This window comes from Apium graveolens, chromosome 9 (genome assembly GCF_009905375.1).
Source record: "Apium graveolens cultivar Ventura chromosome 9, ASM990537v1, whole genome shotgun sequence".
Taxonomy (NCBI): Eukaryota; Viridiplantae; Streptophyta; class Magnoliopsida; order Apiales; family Apiaceae; genus Apium; species Apium graveolens.
The window spans coordinates 227096235-227119131 of record NC_133655.1 but is presented as its reverse complement, the minus strand read 5'-3'; the positions used below and the strand labels follow the sequence as shown (position 1 = coordinate 227119131).

The following is a 22897-nucleotide window of genomic DNA, read 5'->3' as shown; positions in this document are numbered from 1 at the left end:
ATTTTGTTCCAACAGATCAACAACTAGCAGATATCTTCACAAAACCACTGTGTGAAGCTACTTTTACAAGATTGGTAAATAAACTTGGAATGGTTTCAGGTTCTTTCTCTAATCTGCTTAGTTTATGTTCTGATACATCAGACTTTATGATCAGTATTTACAGATATTACTATCTTTGTGTATTCTGTGCTTAAATTGAAATTTGCTTAAGTGCTGATTATTGTCTGATGTGAATTTCTAAACTCTAATAGTGATATGAATGTTTCTGTGACTATTCAATCCAATGAGGATAACTGTGCTAGATGCTGACCTAGTAGTCTTTAATATACTAAAGATCCCATGTTTGAAGTAATTGTTTATGTGGAAATCTTTTAAAACGAGCAAATTCTGATATTGAGCTTAGTTAAGTTTACTTTGTGTATCTTATTACTAAGTCAAAAACTAGAATAATGCTTAAGTTCTGATGTTAGTAAATCTGATGGATGTACTAAGTGCTGATAAGCCTCACTTATCAAAAGAAAAAGAAAAGAAAATAAATAAATATCAGGTACTCCTTTGAGATCTAGAGTAAAAATGTGGAAGGGAAGACCCAAGTGCATTGCTGGTATTAAGTAATATGCATTAGAAAAGCAAAATAAAATTTTCTTGGTGACTTTACACACTCTATAATTACTGGAAAAATACTCTGATAACATCATAAATTCTGATAAGCAGTCGTGACTCACTTACACTGAGAAGCCACTGTAAAATGGAATTTCAAAAGATGCATAAAATGAGCACAAAACAGTTGAGGTGGACTCGTGCATGAACTCAATCAATAGTAGGCTTCAGAATAATGACAGATTTTGAGTAAAGTTCTTAGTTATGCCTTATTTCTAAGATGTACTGAAGTGAATCCGACTTTACTTTTTGTCTGATATTTAGCTTAATGCACACACTTACACTCCATATGAATGATGCAAATTACTGTGGTCATAAATGTTGTTTTAGATAAACAGTCTATGTGTCAGATTGCATAAATTCTGAGGACAAGTTCTGATGGAAGTTCTGATGATTAAGTTCTGATGAAACCATATCAGTATTTGTGTGAAGAATTACAGGATTACACATTCACTTTTCGAGTTAAGGAGCCATATTCTGATGACTTTTAAATCCTGATAATAATCAAGTTTTGATGCTGACGTGGAAGTATTTATTTTCTTGGTTTATTTTTTGTCATTACCTGAACGATAATATTTTGACAGAATATTGGTTAATGTGAGATAAAACAGTCATAATCATTATGGGTTAGTGGTTAGCGTGTATGTCTTGAAAAACTGCATGCGCACAGTAATTATTATTATATCTCGTGCCCATTAACTCTGGCTTTAGATCTTTTACTGACTGTTATTATTACACATCAGTCTAGGGAGTCGAGGGGTCATTATTTTTACTTGTAATTTTTAACCAGTCCTCGCGTCCCTTAGTATTCTATTGCCTATTTAAATGACTGATTATTCATCAGTAAAACCACATATGTTCATTTCTCTCAAACAATGGCACATTTTAGTTGGTATTACTCTTATGGCACAGAAACTGTGACTATCTTTCGAAATGGAATTCCGACTTCATATTCTATCAACAACATTCCATTTGTCATCTGGATTCAACTTCCAGAGAACATTAAAGATGATCTGTTGTCTTTCCAAAGAGAAGCTCATCTTCGTATTCTCAAACAGCAGGAGCAAATCATTCGTCTTGTTGTTCTCTTTGTTGAAAGTAGGAAGAAGAATTAATTGTTATCCATCCATTTTTCTTCACCGTCAGCTTTGTCGGTCTTCTTAGACTAGGACTAAGGCTGTTGATGTTAAGAATCGTAGAATAGGACTATCTTGTAATTTTTGCATGTAATTGCTAAATTTCATCAAATGTAATCATCTGATATATCAATGAAATTTTCTTTAATTGCAAGATTTGTTCTTTGTTTCTCAAATTATGTGACTGTGCATGTTTAATTGCAACTTATTAATCTTTACTTCATCGATTTTTAATTTTATTTTGTGATGAATGTTTTGATTTAATTCTGTTAATTTGAGGAAACAACTGAGAAACAGGTTCCCATATCAAAACTTGTTGTTGTAGAAGCTGAGAAGGTTTCTTCTCAGAAAGATACTGTAACTGGGAGTTCTAGGCCCCTCAAAATGCTTAGAAAGTTAAATTCTGATGATAAAGCTCCTACAGTGTCTCCACCTTTGAAGAAGTTAAAGAAACAGAGAGCTCACAGGGACATAGTTGAGTCAGATTCAGAGGATGTAATGGAAGCAGCTAAGGAAGGGGATCAGGAATCTTTGATCTCAACAGAACCAATTGTTATTGAATCACTTCCTTATGCACAATAAGAAACTGCTCAAGACAGAATTCCTACACCCCCTATGTCACCTATAGTTGATCCAGTACATACTGAAGAACCAGGTACAAGTGCTGAAATTGATATTCATAACTTGATTATGCCTGAGGTTTTGTACTTGGAAGCTCCACCAATTCAACTCACTCCACCAACAACATCAATTTTGGATGTTGATCAGAACCTGGCTGAAGATCATAATTTAGAGGATGATGTTGAAGCCTCTATAGCCTCATATACTGTTATTTTATCAGAGGATGCTGATCCTGCAGGATCTACAAGTTCTGATGCTGCCAATGAAGAAACTACTGGTGAGGCTGCTGCTAATTTAGATGCTGATGCAGCTGGTCCATCAGGACATGCACCTCAACAAATAGTTCATAAAGCTTATCTAATCAAAAAGTTTGTTAAGGAAGCACCAGTACCTTGGAGTGAAACTCCTAGAGGAAAGGAGTGGACTACGGAATGGAACACAGTTAGTTTTGTTCCTTCTGAAAAGATTCTTGCTGATCATCTGGCAAAAGCTGATGAAATGCTGATAAATGATGATTTCAAGGCACGGCTGAGAGTTACTGCATTGAGTACTAGGCACCTTCAAGGTCAACACTCGACAACTCATGCCAAGGTGAATAAAATTCAAGAAAGTTTGATCCAGCAAGATATGAATGTGAAACTTGAAAAGAACGGATTTTTCAAGCCAGCCTTTGACAAAATTGCCTATATTGAGAAAACTCAGGAGAAGCAACAAACTCAAATTGATGAAATTCTAAATAATCAAGCTTCTCACCAAAATCAACTCAATGAGATCCAATTCTCAGTGGAATTACTTGTCTCTCTTCTTTTACCTGCTGATGCCAAAAAGGGGGAGAAAGTGATTAAGTCCAAATGCAAATCTATTCAGACACTGAAGGGAAAGGATGATGGAAATGATGACCATGGAAACTCTAACAAGGGTAGAGGTCAAGGTCAAGGCAAAGGATTTTCATCAAGTAAAGCTAGAATTACAAGTCAAGGAACAAGTTCTGATACTAGGAGAAGAATAAGTTCTAATACTGGTAAAAGGATAAGTTCTGGTGAACATCTGCAACTTGATGAAGAAATTTCAAAGGAGTTATTTCTTAAAGAAAATCCAGGAATGGACTTTGAGAGTCTAAAGGAAGAAGAAGCTAGACTCAAAGCAGAAGGTGTCAAGACAAAATCTAAAGCTTCTGTTGTTGAAAAGAAATTTCCAAAACCTAAGGGTATTGTGATAAAAGAAAGAACAAATTCTGAGGCAATCAAAGCCAAATCACAAATGGAAATTGATCCAAGGTCCAAGGGCAAAGAAAAAGTTGATGAACCTGTAAAGGTTTATATGCCAGTCATGGATGAAGAAATAACTGATGATGAAGAAGATGCTAATCTTACTCTGATGCATAAGAAGATTTTTCAAACAACCTCTGACATGGCTCATGTTGTTCAGATTCAAGATGTAGTAAGTTCTGATATGACAGTGAAGCAAGCAACCTCTGACATAACTCAAGTTGGCTTGATATCAGAAGATAAGGAAAAGGAAACCTCTGACATTGCTCATGTTAAACCTTAAAGATACTCTTACCAGGATTCACCAAAGCTAAACAGGCTCAACCTTTGAAGACTGCAACAAGTGGTTTTGAAGCAAGAGTTGTTACAGGAAAGGAAGCAAGAGATAAATCTGGATGGGGTAGTTCTGATGAAAGAAGAGTACATAACACTACCAATGATCCAACTTCCTTAAGTGAACCAGGTGTTGGAGCAACTCCTGAAAGATTGAATCGACTTGAATCTGTACAAATGGTTTACCATACCTTTTTGAAAGAACATATCTTGTTATATTTTATGACAGATGGAAGGGTATACCATATTAGGCAGAATGCTATACCATTGAAGTATTTTGAGGAACTGGAACATGTTCTAATCCTACTTCAAGTGAAAGACAGATTAACAGATAGTGCTGCAGGTTATTTAAAGTCTCAAATTCAAAGACAGAAGAAGCTTTATTCTGTAAAGTCTGACAGCACATACTGTCCCAAGTACAGAGATCACAAAGGTGATATTATTGAAATGAAGCCTAACTCTGCTAAGATCATAACTACTTTTCTGGGTTATAAGGTTGTGGAATTCAATTTAGAGTCTGACAAAGCATATCTGATTAGACTAGATCAGGAGATAAGAAAAGCTAAGATAAATGATCTCAGAGCAGCTATTTTTCAAACTGGTGAAGATACAGCTGAATTGATAAATGCTAAAAGGAGGATGGTCAATGAACTTGAATATGCTGAGAGATGTTTGTTGAAGAACTATCTCAGAACAACTCCTGATATCAAAGAGATCAGAAATTGAAGCCAAGTCAAAGATCTACAACTGTTTAAATTCTGAAGTGTATACAGACTAAAGCTGTTATCAGAAGTTAAAGATGGTAAAGCTGAAAGGACTGTAAGTTATAGTTATTGTAATAACCCCAAAATTTTTCAACTTTTTGTAACCCTTGTGAATAGTGTTTTAGCTGAATGAGAAAACTTTTCACGCCACACTATGTAGGGGTTCTGTTATGGATATTCTGGGATTTTATTAGTACTCTATGAAGTATATAAGTGTATGTAAATATCGTCAGAATCCAATTCCGAACACTTTGGTTTTTCCCGGAAATCCACAAGATACGGAGAGAATTGAGTATAAGGTAACAGAATAAAAAGGATTTAAATTAAAGGATTATAATAGAGGATCATAAAAAGGAATATAATGTATTGAGAAAGGTTAAGGGAACCTAAGTAATAAGATCCCGGGTATGATCCTTCAAACGATAAACGAGAACGAAAGTTAAGCGAACCGTATAACAGATCAGCGGTCATTAGGCAAACGATTAGGAAGCTAATCAAAGGGATTAATGAGAGTGATGTCATCCAACCAATAGAAAGAAGACAAGGAAGGAGGGATGACATCATGAGGATGAGGTAAGCATGACATGGGAAGAAGGGAGGTGTGGTTGATTAAGGACCACACAAATTCAAGGGCAAGGTAGTAATTTGCTAAATCAAATACAAATCAAGTCAACCAAGCTAGCAAAATCATTTCATCAAGAATCAAAAAAAAAAAAAAATCAGCCAAGGCATTTGTTCATCACCTAGCTCTCGGCTTTTCATTTTTTTTCAAAGCAAAAATTCTCAAAAATCAAGATCCAAGCATCCTTAATTGGTAAGAAAATTCCCTAACCATCTTTATGCTTAGTTATGGCTATATCATGAGTTTAAGCCATTAATTCTTTCTCTAGCTTCTCCATTTAATCAATGAAGAAGACAATGAATAGTGTTTTCAAGTTTTTTTAACTTGAACTTTTCTTGTTTTCTTGAAGATCCAAGCTTTCCTAAGGCCTCTCCAAGCTTCTTAAGGCTTCCTAGCTCAACCCACCACTTCAAGGAAGGTATACCATTTTCAAACCCTAGGTTCATGTATATTATAAGGTGATTTTGATGAAGTAGGATGTTATTGTAGTTGTTGTTATGATTAGAGTTTGAGATTTGGAATGGTAGTGAAATGAAATGGTAATTTTGTGGTTTTGATTTAAAGGAACTTAAGAATGATTAAAGTAAAGTTTAAGCATAAGTATGAATGGTTAAATTGAATTGGTTGGGGTTGTTATGATGTGATAAGGATGGAGGATGGTTGTATGTTGGATTTGAGGTTGATTTGGGTTGTTTGTGAATGGGTTGAAATTTGGAAATCACGTAAACATAGCCGTCGTAACGTCCGATTTTCTTTGGACTGTTTTTGCGCATAGCATTAGGACCCGAGAACCCCCTGCTAAATTGTGACCACTGCCATGTTTAGATAGCTCATGTTACGAGCTTCGTTTTGATATGTAGTTCGTTCGATTCCGATGCACGGTTTAGGAGAAACGACCGTTTCAAGTAACGGCGTTTCGCGAACGAAACTTTTTCCCTCGCCTTACTTTGAAACATAGGTTAAAGACCAAAAAGGGTTAATTAATGTGTGAAACATTTATGGTAAGTGTGTTAGGCAGTTGGTAAGTCATTCGCGAAGGAATCGCTTTAAAACTCGTAAAGGTTAAGTTATTAAAAATGGCGGAGCCGAGGGTACCCGAGTGACTTAAGCAAACCAGTGAGCGCAAAACAAGCGTTAGAGTCTAAGTTAGTTAAAGTATAGGTTTACAAGTGATTTTGGTTTAATTCCAACTTACTTGTTGTTTATAGGTTATCAGACTCGTCCCGAGCCTTTCTCACCCCCAAGTCGCTCAGGCAAGTATTCTATCCGTTATACTGTTGTTGTGATGAATATATGTATTTGCATTATCTTGCGATAGATGCATGTTGGATAATTAGCAAATGATGCGATATATTGTAGCATGTGATATAGTATGTATGCATGCCTGTTTCATATTCTTTCAATATATATCTGTTGGTTCAGTTGATAATACCTATGCTAGAGGATAGCGGTATTTTGCATACACCCTTAGTATAGGGACCCAAAGGTGAAAATATTTTCTAAAACCGGGAGTCGAGGATCCCGAGTAGAGTTTATATGGATATGGATATATATATATATATATATATATATTTATATATATATATGGTTATAGTTTTTCCAAACTATTAATCGAATAAGGTTTATTCGATAACTTTAACTTTATTTTATTATTGAATATTATTTCGAATATTCATTCGAGGACTTATGACTCCTTTTATTTATTTATTTGAATATTATTTGAATATTCATTCGAGGGCTTATGACTCTTTTATATTATTTATTGAATATTATTTGAATATTCATTCGAGGGCTTATGACTCAGTTTATATTATTTATTGAATATTAATTGAATATTCATTTGAGGATCTATGACTCCGATTATTTGCTGAAATATATTCTTTATTTTATTAAAGAATAAGGTGTTAATAATCAAACTTATTTTTGATTATTCAAATAAAGATAATACTTTCATATAAGTATATCTTTGGTTATTTAATACTCGTTTCAAGTATAAATTTTAATACTTCTACTTCAATTATTTTTATAATGACTATTCTTCATGGGAATATTATTTAATTAATAATATTCAGATATTTTCTAATATTCTGGGGACTGATTTACTTCATTAAATCAGCCTTACTCCAAACACTCTTTAAAGTGTTTTCGAGTCTTCAAAATGGTTTTTAAAAGTCAGAGCGGATCCCAAAACTCATTTTTATATTTAAGATCTTCCTTTTTAAAGGGGATTTAAATACCCGCTCAAAACCTGGGAAATCCGGCTCTGTGGTGTATTTTATATTCGCAACAAGGTTGCAGATTTGGTAAATGAATTGATTACTTGCCCAAAGTTCGGGAAGTAAGCCCCTCTCATTGAGTCGGCATAAGCGACAGGCCGAGGTACGGTCTATATTTGTGTAAGTGGCTCAGTGGGAGTCCATCAAATGCATAGGTGGCTGAGTGGCAGTCCAGCATAGGTCTTAATTATGACCAGGGTGATGACCAGTGGGGAATTCGTCCATCTACTAGTAGAAAAGGTTACTTATTGGTATCTTTGCCTGATCAGCGAGATATCGGGTTTATGCCAAAATTCTTTTCCTTTCCAAAATTCATTGGATGTTTCGAACTCTGTTCATACTTCACATAACAGAGGTTCCAGGAAATGTTTTCGGGATATATATATGTGGATATATATATATCGGGACTAAATAAAGTATCTCATAACTTTTTTTTTTCATTCAATAATATTTCAAAGATTGAATCTATTCAAGTCTTAACTTGTGGTCTCATCTATGGGATGTTTTTCTTAAAACTTATAATACTTTGAGCGGTGGCAGTTCAAGTAACTTTATATGATATAAGTGTGGTGAAGTATTGGTAGCTTCATTCCTTGTTTTTACTTATATCTAGCAAGTAATTATCTTGCATATGATAGAGATGCTAGTAAGTATCCATGTAGATACTTATATTATTGTTACCACTATACATATTATCTTGCGAGCTGTAAGGCTCACTCTTGCTTTATTTCTTCATCACACAACAACAGTTAGGAGAGATGGCCAGACTCCAGCAGACCCAGCGCAAGCGCGTGGGAAGCGTCCCGCGTCTTCCCGCTGATATTGTAGCTGCTATAGCTGCAGAGGTAGATCCATTGTAGTTTAGACCATCTACTTTTGAGAATCCAATTATGTATAATTATAACTTGTGGCAGATAATGGCAATTAACTGTAAATTATCAAGTAATCATTTTGGGTTGTAATAATTTTAAATTGTGGATTCAAAGACTTGTACTTATTTCAATTTCATCTCTGAGACTATAACGAGTTGTGGTGTGTGTTAGTGTGGGGTCACAGCATGAGGGTATTTATTATTAATTAAGTAAAGTGATATTGTGGAAAGAAAGACCGTGACAACCCGGATTCCCGACCCCGGATCTGGGGGTGTTACAGTTATCTAGTCAAATTCTCATGCATTTGTACTTAATGTTTTTGACATCATCAAATATCTGTTGAACTTGTATATTATGCTAATTTACAAGTTGGGGGAGATTGTTAGATATATTTGATAATGTCATGTGTAATATGATTTGTGTTTAGTTTTCAGATCTTACCTAATAGGACAAATCAGTATTTAACTGGAAATCAGCACTTATACTGAAGACATAATTTAAGATATCAGAACTTAAGTTATCAGAACTTAAGTTATCAGAAGATATTTATCAGGAGATAATATCAGGACTTAAGATGACTTTCAGATAAGGCAGGCGGCTGATTGAAAGGAAAGAAGATCGAGACTAAGACAGAAAGAAATATGCATGAAGAAGGAATTTTATGAAGAATAGAATACTTGGAAGAAAAGATAACTAGTTGACATATTTTAGGAAGCAGAATATATTCCATATCAATTAGAACTTATCTTGTAATTGTGTAGTATATAAACACAGGCATAGGGTTTACACTATAAGTGTTATCATTATCGAAGTTATTATTCTTTGTAACCCTAGCAGCTCTCGTGATAATTTATTCATCACTGAGAGAGGACAGTTCCATATTGTAACAGAGTTTATTGTGTTGAATAAAATCTGTTTTCTGTTACTTGAGTTCTTATATTCGATTTGATTATAGTAAACATTGTATTCAACCCCCTTCTACAGTGTGTGTGACCTAACACAAATTTTGCTATAATAATATATTAGCTACAAAAGATAATTAACTACAAAATTCACAAATGATACCACTTCATCGATGAATAATGCAATCAAGTCATACATTCTTCTAGGTGGAACAACAACATTAATTAAGACTTTTAACCAGAAAGAGAGTTTAAAAAAATAAGATTTCACGTAAAATAATGATTGGCAATAAAGCCGCTTATTGACTTCATTCCTTAACTCTAGCAAATTGAATAATTCTATGCATCTCTCGGATATTGTTAGGAGCACTTAGTCCTATATTATGTAGCTCTCCCTAGAACAGTAAAGCAATTACAAAAACTAAGAAACTTGATCATACTTGATAACTCTCACTTAGGTGCCACTTGAATCAGACCCTCCAAAATATGAGAGTTTTGCTTATTTGTAGACCCCTCCTCCTCCATGGAAAAGATCTAGATCCCTACACTACCTTGATGTTTAAAATAAATATTAATCAGATAAAATATTCACTTCAAAGGTTATAAGACTTCTAAAACTTACCAGTTTGGAAATCATATGCAAACAACCACACTTGTCTCTTTCGGCTCGGATATGACAAATTCTTTCATAAGCTTCACTAAGGCTTTTTTCATATCTTTTGAGAGTATTTGTATTAGTCTAAATTTCCTAATGACAAAAACAGTGTATTGTGTACCATTTGGTCGTAAACTACTTCAGTTTGGTTTGTAGAGTTTAAATCCTTTTTAGTTAAGTTAATGTGCCAGAAAGAAAAACATTTCAGTGCAATATTATTTGTATTATGTTTAGGTGCCGCCTGCATGCACAAAAGAAGTGTAAGAATTTGAGGAAAAATAAAAAATAACAGGCTTTGCAAGAGCTTGAATTAGCTTATGAGCATATAATTGAAATGAAGTTAATTACTAATGAAGGGGAATGTACTTAATTACTTGCGAGATGAGAGAACTAATTAAGAGGGATCCTATCCCAGTATCAGCTTGTGAAGATAGTATATTTATGGTAGTTGCACTTTATTCCTCCCACACACATAGTTCTTCAAAGTACTTTCTGTAATAAGCTCCAATAAATTATTCTAACTTAAAAAAGGAAAAAGATAATTATTATTGCAAATAATACAAAACAAAGAAAAGAAAAGACAATCCATTTTAGTGCATCTGTGACAGGGATGTTAATATGACCAAGCTGATTTATAAAAGACAATGCATCCATTATATATTTTCTAGTATACTAATTCTTAATACACAATTATCTAAAATGAAGGGAAATTATTCAAAGTTCAAACAACAAAGCAACTATCATTAACGACATCATTACATAATCAATGTTACAATTTAAACTATTAGTCCTAAAATGAAAAAATCTGCACAGATAAAGAGCTACATATTGCTACAGAAAAAGAAACTATCTCGATATCATGTTAAAGGAACATGTCAGGACCAAATGAGAAAGAGTATTCTACATTGATAATCGAACTAGGTGTAAGTTATATGCTTTACACACAAAGCACCTTATTAATAAAACTGATGTCAGTTAACTTAAGAAAATCACGGTGTTTGCAATATTATGAGTTGCTTAAAATTAAAACCGAAACAGAAAAATCAAATGACTTTGTGTACTTCTATGTGAAACCTCAAAATTTAGCAAAACAATATGAATGACAAAAGAAAGAGATGGGGAATACTCTAAGGCCGTGTTTGTTTCTTCTCAATGATAACTTGTAACTTCTTACGCCATCATCTAAGATCAATAATGTATCCGCAACAACAAAATGCCAGAATGCCTACACCTATGACAATAACAAGGATTAACAATATCAACCTCTTTCTCTTTTTTCCTCTTTCATTCTTGCACTCTTTGCGCAACAACTTGCCACATAATCTTCTATTTTTTTCAAACATAGAAGGATCATTAAACATTGTAGTCAATTTCCATAAAATTTCACCCTCGAGATTATTATTGGACAAACTTAAGTATATTTTTAAGCTAGGAATGAGCAAAAGATCTACTGAAATATTTTCGGTCCAATTGTTTGAAGAAAGATTTAGCTCTGTAAGGTTTAATAACCTTTACAATGAGTTGGTTATTTGACTAGAAATTAGGTTTCCATCCAAGCACATTGAATTAAACAGCAAACAGTTAGAAATATTTTCTGGGATCACACCAGTTAACCTATTTCGAGCCAAATCAAGATCCCTTAAATGAGATAAATCATAGATGTCATCTGGAATGTGACCTGTTAAACTGTTTTCATGTAGCTTTATTACTTCAAGAGTGGAACTATTACCCAGCTCTAATGGGAATTAAGCCACTAATATGATTATTAGACAAGAAAGCTAGGAAGTTCACCATTAAATTCATTAAGCGGAAGCGATAAAACTCTAAGTATAGACAACATTCCAATACCAAATGCTTCTACGGAACCCATAACGATAAAATATCATAAACGCTAGAATTAGATCAAAGCAGAACAAAAAACACACGAAATTCTAAAAAAATTTAATATGGAACCGTTACATTACAAAAATTCTAAAAATGCTAAAAAAATAAGAATATATAATATACTATAGAACTTTTACAAGAAATCAAAAAGTAAAAAAAACCTTATTAATATGCTTCTACTGTATAACACATTACAAAAGATGCCATAATAGTAGGAGAAATAACGTTTCCATTATTAAACACAAAATCAGATTTATTATTTTATAGAACCAAAACAATACTCTTCTAAATAAACATAAAAGAGCTTATATCATTTTAAAATTTAAACTATAATTACTTTCTACTATAGAATCTATATTTACAAACAACAAACACACATTATTAGAAGTCAGATCTAGTTCATAAATGTTAAATACACATTTCAATCTCATGTAGAAGATATATTTAAATTAAAAAATTAAATATTCTTTTACAATAGTATCAAGAATCAAATAAAAAATACAAACCTAATTTATATTCTATTGTAGAATCAATATCTCTATATCCAAAAATAAAACTGAAATGGACAAACATGTGAGTATATGTCAATTTTTAAAATACCTCTACCGTAGAAGCTATAAAACAAGCGCAAAGACAATTCAACAACTATGAAAAATAACATTCTACTCTAGAAACTTAAAATATAGTGCAGAACAAAGAAAACCTTACCAATTCGATTAAACTTCATTTAAGATAAATATCTTCTTGGAATCAACCTGAAAAATGTTTAAAACATCATAAACAGATCTATTTCATCTCGAAGACCTAAAACATACGAATTAAAGATTAACAGGCCTATTTATGAACCTCATTTTGGTGAAATCTTCAATTATCAAGCTCAAATCGCTGATTTCTACTGATTTTATGTGTTGAATATGTTATTCATTCTCTTCTGCTCTCAATCTCTCGGTGATTGTAAAGTTTGGTCGTACTCATGGTTGTAAAATTGTAAGGGTATTTTTTTAAATTAGGCTTAAAGTTGCTTATAATTACAAAAATGTCACTGCATCTTGGCTGTTAAAAAACTGGAGGGCTGAGAGATGGTTCTCTCTGGTTCTCTATATAAAAACTTCTCTCTTGATTGAGACTATATATATACATATATATATATATAATGTCAATCTATGAAGGTCTCCCTTATATACAGGTCCGTAAAAAACCATTATTCAAAAAATATAAATATATAATTTATTTTATTTTTTATCATATATAATTACAAATTTTAGTTAGCAAATTAAGAACGAAGTTGCACAATTTTTTTATTTAACAAATTTTTAAAATTTGATGAAATAGTTATAAGTGGTTTTATAATAGAATCACAGTAAAATCACAGTAAAATCACAGTTATCCGAAATTATTTCACGGTAGAATTAAATTTAAAATCGGATTTTTTTTTCAAATTTCAATTGTTAAATATTTTATTATATTTAAATATAATTATTATTCTACATTAGTAACGAATTTGATGAAATTCGATAATAGAATCAAGGATTCTGTATGGTTCTCTATATAATAGGGTTCTTTTTTGAAAAAAAGTATATTATATATATGTATGTATATATATATATATATATTCTACCGGATCAGATCATTAAAGGATCGTATCGACCTAAATCCATATTCACTCCATTTATTATCGATTTTTCTTATCGGATTTCTAATAGTCCGTACCATATCGATATCCGCTAAGAAGGTCTCGGACCGGACCGGACCGGATCGGGTCGGAGCTCCGATCGATTGACAGGCCTACACGGATTATTATTTTTAATTAATGAGACCCATGCAGCAGGCACGTTAAATATATGCAAACACGTTTTTCCGCTAAAGTTGATGCAGAATTATAGCCCATCTGGAAACTTTATAGGCAGTTCTTATATCTTACATTTCTGACTTGACTAACTAATAATTTACTCGTAATGAGAAAATGTAATAAAGCTACGCGTACTATTTACACCGTCTATCTAAGGAAGATGGCCACCTTATTTCATTTCTTGATATCCTTTCTTCCAGAGGGAAATTCAATTCAAGAAATGAATTTTATATAATAGTTTAGTATACATTAATTAATAACTATCTTTTCCTCCCTCTAAGTTTTTGATCGAATAATTAAATTTGCATTTCATATCTATTTAAATTTGGGGATTCGAATTCAAATCTGAGCACCGTCCGATCTTAGCGACATAATATTCCGGATTCATTAGAATTTTAAATTATAGGATCTGAACTCTGTATCCATTGAATATTTTTGAGAAATTAATTAAGATAACATTTAGTGAAGTGATACGCTAAAACTACTATTACGTAATTTATAACAAAATTAAATATTGAAGTCAAAATATGTACGAAGAATATGTGTATTAATAGATAATAATTTACACAAATATTATTATGGAGGGATTGCGCGAATAAAATTGTGCATGCCTGAAAATTTGTTTATTATAAAGTTTAAATACATGAGTACACCCAAAAAACATGATTAAAATGGTAACAAGGTCAAAACACAACAAATAGAAGGAAACTGAGATAAGCATGCATTCTATTACATGTAATAAACCTAGAGATTATAATAAATCCACACTGCGCACATGGAATATATATTAATCACAGAGCTTGACTGGGTGGTGTTGGGAAGCACATGTAGGGTCTCAACTCGGAATGTAATTAATACTATAAACTAAAGACTAAATACATTTCGAAGTCTCTATAAATTCAATCAAAATCTCTAATCTATCCAAACTCAGCACCTGAAAAATATTAATCATGGCTTTCCCTTCTTGTTTAATGCTTTTATTCTTAGCCTGCTCTTTTCTATTTTTGTCCTCCTCCTCTTTAGCAAAATCTGCAACATCCCCCAAGCAAGTTTACCTTCCAATCTACAAAGATCCAACTACACTTCAATACGTTACACCCATCAAACAGAGAACTCCTCTTGTCCCCGTTCGACTAACCGTTGATCTCGGAGGCCGATTTCTGTGGACTGTCTGTGAAAAAGGTTACAATTCCACCACCATCCGTTCAGCTGGCTGTGGCACCACTCAATGCCACCTGGCTCGGACGTCTAAATATTGTTTAATATGTACCTGGGGTCAAGTTGGATCACCAGGGTGCACTGACGCTGAAACATGTTGGAGGTATCCTCTTAACACCGTGACAGGCAATTCTTCATTTGGCGAGGTATCTACAGATATTGTTGCAATTAATTCCAGAGACGAAAAAGGCCGTGTAGGAAATGGTGTTACTGTGCATCGATTTATCTTCCTCTGTGCGACTGCATCAAATGCTGGTGGTCTGGCTAAGGGAGTTGTCGGTATGGCTGGTTTTGGAAGGACCAAAATATCATTTCCTGCTCAATTAGCCTCTGCTTTAAATCTCAATACAAGGTTCGGACTTTGTTTGAGTTCTTCAACAACATCAAATCAAAGTGGCGTCGTAATCTTCGGTGATGGACCTTATAATCTAAACGGCAACATCTCTAGCTTACTTCGATACACATCACTTATTACAAATAAAGTGGGTACTGGAGAAGAACAAATTATTCGTGGTGAAGGTTTAGCGGAATACTTCATTGGAGTCAAGTCAATAAAGATCCGTAACAGAACTGTCAAACTTAACACCACATTGTTGCAGATTAACAATATAGGATTCGGAGGAACGAAGATTAGTACTGTCAATCCATACACTGTCCTGGAGACTTCCATCTATAATGCGGTGATTAGAGCTTTCGTCAATGAGCTTAAGAATGTGACTAGAGTTCCGGCAGTGGCGCCTTTCGGAGCATGCTTTAGCTCAAGGAACATACGCAATACTCGGGTTGGTCCGTCTGTGCCAGCTATAGATCTTGTGATGAAAGAAAAAGGTGTGGTTTGTGAAAACAATCTGCGATTAATACAAATAATCAAACAAGTGTGTGCGTGAGTAAACGAAATCAAACGGAGGAAGAAAAGATATAAACAGAAGAGAGATCCTCGAGTCCAGTTGAAACTGTCTCCTTAAAGCTATTTCGCCTCTCACCGTATGTGCGAGTCGATAGCCTCCCAGGATAAAACGAGGTAGCGGCGGCGTTACGGATAACGAGCACCTTCAGCGAGCTTGAACGGGCACGAAACTATCACCGAGAGAGAGAGATTTGTGTTTAGAGACGAATATGTTTTTGGTGTGTCTAACCCTAACGCCTTAGAGGTGTTTATATAGGTGTAGATAGACTTGTGCGCTACTCTTTTCCATAATTAAATATCATTAATTATGGAATCGGTGTAATACTTGCAAGCTACTCTATTCCATAAATAATCTGAAACAGAATCAGATTGAATATATCAAGACATACACCATATCAATTAATCTGAAACAAAATCAAATTAATTTATGCCATAATATTTGAGCCAAATTCTAATGGAAAATAATAATTTCCATTATTAAGAGAATATCATCATATCTCACACATCTTTTAGTCATAATGCTCAAAAATATGACTTACCAATATGGGACTTATACCCATATTTTCCAACAATCCCCCACATGGGTGAGATTGGTAATCTTAGTAACACACACCAGACAGACAGACAGACAGACACGGAGTTTGACTTGGTGATAGTTTCTTCGATCAGATATAGCATACGATAGGTAGAGAATGCTCCTTGAACCTTCGCTCGAGTAAGCATACCGACTTTACTGGTAGACAGTAGACGTGCTTGTCCTTGAACTGTTCGACCGTTTATGTAAACGATGATATACTTATCACTATATCGTTTCTGACTCGTTCAGCTCTCATGAGTATGTCCATTTTGGCCATGGAACATCGTCCTGGTTCTGCAGAAGTTTCTAAAGAATTGTGCCTCGCAATTTTCCTTTGAAGCGGCCCCACTTCTCTCCCACATAGGTGATCTTTATCTTATAGAGTAACCCGCGTTTACTCAACTGAATTCCATGCGTTCACTCCTGAGCTCCACGTATTCATCAAAGATCATTAAAGGCTCAAAGCTTAACCTCGTACCTTACGGGTCTCACTGTTTCCTCATCATAGGAACAGGCCAGGGGTTACCCCCACAGTGATTTGGTCATCATGATTTAGTTGTCCCATTGAACCAAGTTCTTGGGATCTCCAGTCAGCAATGGTTGGGTGTCCACCATGATGCCGTTAAGCAATAGGCTTAAGGCCCATCCCTCTCGATGATTTCTCAACCACTTCTCTTGATAACCCTTTGGTTAGTGGATCCGCGATATTATCCTTTGACGGTATATAGTCAATAGTGATAATTCCGGTTGAGATCAATTGTCTAATGGAACTGTGTCGTCGTCGTATATGACGAGACTTTCCATTATACATCGTGCTCTGTGCTCTGCCAATAGCGGATTGACTATCACAGTGAATCCCTATTGCAGTTACAGGCTTTGGCCATCTTGGAATATCCTCCAGAAACTGACGTAGATATTCAGCCTCTTCGGCGCATTTATCTAGTGCCACAAACTCAGCTTCCATCGTGGAATGAGTTATCACCGTTTGTTTTGAGGATTTCCATGATATTGCCGCTCCAGCTAATGTAAACACATAGCCACTCGTAGACTTAAGTGCTTTCTTGCTAGATATCCAATTTGCATCAGTATATCCTTCTAATACTGCTGGGTATCTGCCATAGTGCAGTCCATAGTCTCGAGTTCCCCTCAAGTACCTTAGTACCCTTATAATCGCTTTCCAGTGATCAGCTCCCGGATTACTCGTAAACCTACTCAACTTGCTAATTGAGTATGCAATGTCTGGTCTTGTACAACTCATGAGGTACATCAGACTACCAATTATCCTCGAGTATTCCAATTGGGAAACAGCTACACCTTTGTTCTTGGATAGGTGCAAAGTCATATCTACAGGTGTCCTAGCTTTCTCAAAGTCATCCTTAAGAAACTTCTCAAGGATCTTGTCAACATAATGTGGTTGACTTAATGCGAGACCCTCTGATGTTCTAGAAATTTGAATTCCCAGAATTACATTTGCTAGTCCCATATCTTTCATGTCGAACCTTGATTTCAACATGTCCTTTGTAGATTTGATAACTTTATCATTGCTTCCAGCAATAAGTAGATCATCTACATATAGTGTCATCATGACATAGCCATTGTCATTCTCCTTGACATAGCTGTTCTCGTTATCCTTGTAATAGGCACAGCTATCACATTCATTGATTTTGAAACCATTGGCCAGCACGACCTCATCAAATTTTTCATGCCATTTCATAGGCGCTTGTTTCAAACCATACAATGATTTCACCAATCTACACACTTTCCTTTCTTGTCCTGGGATAACAAACCCTTCAGGTTGTTCCATATAGATTTCTTCATCTATGTCTCCATTTAGGAAAGCTGTTTTCACATCCATTTGATGTACAGTTAGATTACGCATTGCAGCAATAGCAAACATCATCCTTATGGACGTTATTCTCGTTACAGGAGAATATGTATCAAAGTAATCAAGGCCTTTTTGTTGCTTGTATCCTTTAATTACAAGTCTGGCCTTATACTTATCAATAGTGCCATCAGTTTTCAACTTCTTCTTGAAAACCCACTTGCTACCTAATGGTTTGCAACCAGTTGGCAAGTCCACTAATTCCCAAGTATGATTTTGCATAATTGAATCAACTTCATTCTTGATGGCCTCTTTCCACATAGGTCCATCAGGTGAGGTAACCGCCTCCTTATAAGTTTTTGGGTCACCTTCTTCGAGCAAATAGGTCATAAAATCAGACCCATAGGATTTCTCCGTTCGTTGTCTTTTGCTCCTTCTCACTACCCCCACATTTTCGTCTTCACTTTCGTCACTCTCATTATCGTCATCTACAGACTCATGAGATCGTTTAGACGTCGTAGGTTGTTGGTTTCCTGGATTACAGGGAAACATCGTCTCAAAAAATGAGGCATTTCTTGATTCCATAATGGTATTCTTTTGAATATCAGGAATCTTGGATTCATGAACAAGAAACCGATATGCAGTGCTGTGTGGAGGATATCCGATGAAGACACAATTCACAGTCTTAGGACCTATCTTCACCTTCTTCGGTGTAGGGATCAGTACCTTTGCAAGGCACCCCCACACTTTCAGGTGTTGGTAACTTGGTTTCTTTTTCTTCCACATTTCATAAGGACTTACATCCTTATTCTTGCGCATCGTAATATTTAAAATATTATTTGCGCTTAAGATGGCTTCTCCCCACATCGATTGTGGGAGCCCAGAGCTTAACAACATCGCATTCATCATCTCTTTCAGAGTGCGATTCTTCCTTTCAGCCACACCATTTGACTGAGGGGAGTATGGTGCAGTGACCTCATGGATTATACCATGTTGTGAACAGAATTCCCCAAACGGTTCAACATATTCACCTCCACGATCACTTCGTATCGTTTTGATTTTCTCAGTTTGTTGTGTCTCAACTTCTTCCTTATAGATTTTAAATTTATCTATAGCTTCGTCTTTGCTTTTCAACAAATATACATAGCAGTATTTTGTACAATCATCAATGAATGTAATAAAATACTTGTTTCCTCCTCTTGTTGGAGCGAATTTTAAATCACATATGTCGCTATGTATTAGGTCTAGCACTTTGGTGTTCCTTTCCACACGTTTAAATGATGATCTCGTTAATTTTGCCTCAACACAAGTCTCACACTTATGTTTTGGATCGATAGTAAGTTTAGGTATGTATTCTTTTGCACTTAAACGTCGTAAAGTGTCATAATTTACATGTCCTAATCTAGCATGCCATAAATTAGGAGACTCAAGCAAGTAAGCAGAAGAATTCTTCATTTCATTATCGTCCTTAACGGACATTACATTGAGCTTAAAAAGCCCATCAGTTAAATAACCTTTGCCTACAAACATACCACTCTTAGACAAAATAACTTTATCTGACTCTATTACAATACGAAAGCCATGCTTATTCAATAGAGAACCAGACACAAGGTTCTTGCGAATATCAGGCACATAAAGTACATTCTTCAAAGTCAGATTCTTCCCAGAGGTCATCTTCAGGATCACCATGCCTTCACCCTCAATGGTAGAAGTTGCTGAATTCCCCATGTAGAGTTTCTCACCAGCATCGGAAGCTTTGAGGCTAGAGAAAACCGCCTTGTCTGAGCAAACATGCCTAGTAGCACCAGTATCAATCTACCATTCACGTGGATTAGAACCGACCAGGTTCACTTCAGAGACCGTAGCACAGAGGTCTATGTCACCCATCTCCTTGGAGATATTCTCTACCATGTTTGCTTCTTTCTTCTTGTTGGGCTTCTTGGGCTTCTTGCAGTCAGAAGACCTATGACCAACTTTATCACAGTTGTAGCACTTCCCTTGAAATTTCGACTTCGAAATCCCTCCCTTGGGTGCCAGCTTTGCCCCTTTACCAGAATTAGCCTTCTTGGGCTTGGAGCTTTGAGCATGCTCCACCATGTTTGCCTTCTCAGTGGCAACGTTAACTTTCTTCTCGGACCCTCTGTTGTCTTCTTCAATACGAAGTCTAACAATAAGATCCTCCATAGACATCTCCTTTCGCTTGTGCTTAAGGTAGTTCTTGAAATCTTTCCATCCAGGTGGAAGCTTTTCAATAACATCAGCAACTTGGAAAGACTCACTTATGACCATTCCCTCAGCATGAATGTCATGAATGATCACCTGCAGTTCCTGCACCTGACTGACCACAGTCTTAGAGTCTGCCATCTTATAATCAAGAAAGCGGCCAACAATCCACTTCTTTGCCCCAGCGTCCTCGGTTTTATACTTATGGTCAAGTGACTCCCATAAGACCTTAGCTGTTGGCTTTGCGCTGTATACGTTATACAACGAGTCAGACAAACAATTTAACACATAGTTCCGACAGATGTAGTCGGAGTGCTTCCAAGCATCAGCAGCATACACAGTCTGCATGTTACTCTCAGCAGTGAGCAACGGTGGTTCTTCCTTAAGGAAGCGATCCATATGCAACGTGGTCAGATAAAAGTGCATCTTTTGTTGCCAACGTTTGAAGTTCGTTCCGTTGAACTTCTCAGGTTTTTCAGCATGTGCAGCAGGAACAGTTGGCATAACAGGTGCAGCAGGCACCACGGGTGGAACAGATGGTACGTGCGTCTGTACTACAGGTGTATGCACACCAGTAGGCACCGCAGGTATGATCGGAGGAGTGAATCCTGCCGATATCTGTCCAAGAGGAACACTAAACTGTCCAATGACAGTGTGTCCCACAGGCACATGTCCCGAAGGCACATGTCCCGAAGGCACATGTCCAACAGGCGTTTGACCCCCATCAGATCGTACGATCCGTGCGTTAGGGTTAATCGGCTGCTGGTGAACCCCATCAGATCCAGTGATCTGTGCGTTGGGATCAGCCGTCATGTTCATCGAATCGTTCACAGTTTGGTTCTCCATCGATCTGTTACTCAACAAAACAAGCAGATACAGATGTATCAGTCACAGATGTATATAAAATAAATAGCTTTAAGATTGTGAAAACAATCTGCGATTAATACAAATAATCAAACAAGTGTGTGCGTGAGTAAACGAAATCAAACGGAGGAAGAAAAGATATAAACAGAAGAGAGATCCTCGAGTCCAGTTGAAACTGTCTCCTTAAAGCTATTTCGCCTCTCACCGTATGTGCGAGTCGATAGCCTCCCAGGATAAAACGAGGTAGCGGCGGCGTTACGGATAACGAGCACCTTCAGCGAGCTTGAACGGGCACGAAACTATCACCGAGAGAGAGAGATTTGTGTTTAGAGACGAATATGTTTTTGGTGTGTCTAACCCTAACGCCTTAGAGGTGTTTATATAGGTGTAGATAGACTTGTGCGCTACTCTTTTCCATAATTAAATATCATTAATTATGGAATCGGTGTAATACTTGCAAGCTACTCTATTCCATAAATAATCTGAAACAGAATCAGATTGAATATATCAAGACATACACCATATCAATTAATCTGAAACAAAATCAAATTAATTTATGCCATAATATTTGAGCCAAATTCTAATGGAAAATAATAATTTCCATTATTAAGAGAATATCATCATATCTCACACATCTTTTAGTCATAATGCTCAAAAATATGACTTACCAATATGGGACTTATACCCATATTTTCCAACATGGTTTGGACGATGTATGGTGCCAACACAATGGTTAGAGTAAACAAAGACGTCTTATGTTTAGGATTTGTGGATGGAGGTGAACCTACTTATATTACATCAATAGTAATCGGAGGACATCAACTTGAGGAAAATTTATTGACCTTTGATCTGGAGAGATCAAGGCTTGGATTTAGTTCTTCACTTTTGTCTCAAAAAACAACATGCTCCAATTATAAGGCTGTTTCCTATGCTTAAATAGTACTTCATGCTAGCATTGTAATCTTCCGTTTAATGCCGAGAGCATATGCACCCTTGAATGCACAGTTAACGTTCAATCAACGGAGTTAGTTACTATTCACGCTAAAATAATTTTTTTTCTTAGTTTTTATGCACCCGCAAAACTCCATCAATTCATTAATTATTATTTATCAAATAAATTATATATCCAATATAATACAAGAAATATGGATAATCTAAAAATACTATTAAAAGTCGAGGGTTCGTTACCGCCAACAACATTAATTATAGTAACTAAAAGTATATTAATTAATAAAACTTTAAATTTTGAATTATTTTAATTATATACTAATATAAAATATTTATATTATCAATTTTAATATTTTTAAATAAAATTAAAATTTAAATATTATTAAATCAATAAATATATAAAAAAAACTATATTTTGCATGTAATTAAAGGTGGTAATTCATAAAAGTCATGAAAATTTGATACATTTGTGTGGGTTCCACCAAGTGATAGACCA

General features: G+C 35.3%; 1 protein-coding gene across 1 annotated transcript; it reads left to right on the top strand.

The window, feature by feature from the left end:
* The first annotated feature begins 14771 nt into the window (after positions 1 to 14771).
* Positions 14772 to 22489, top strand: LOC141682911 (putative aspartic proteinase GIP2). Its single transcript, XM_074487595.1, has 2 exons — positions 14772 to 15887; positions 22150 to 22489. The coding sequence occupies exons 1-2, from the start codon at positions 14793 to 14795 to the stop codon at positions 22387 to 22389; spliced, it is 1335 nt and encodes a 444-aa protein (XP_074343696.1). The 5' UTR covers positions 14772 to 14792; the 3' UTR covers positions 22390 to 22489.
* Positions 22490 to 22897: the final 408 nt, after the last annotated feature.

What these genes read in the sequence shown, in the direction of transcription:
- LOC141682911 (XM_074487595.1), top strand. Translation starts at nt 14,793, where the DNA reads ATGGCTTTCCCTTCTTGTTTAATGCTTTTATTCTTAGCCTGCTCTTTT. An exon ending in ATCTTGTGATGAAAGAAAAA is followed by an intron (nt 15,888 to 22,149) that starts GGTGTGGTTTGT and finishes CCCATATTTTCC; the next exon opens with AACATGGTTTGGACGATGTA.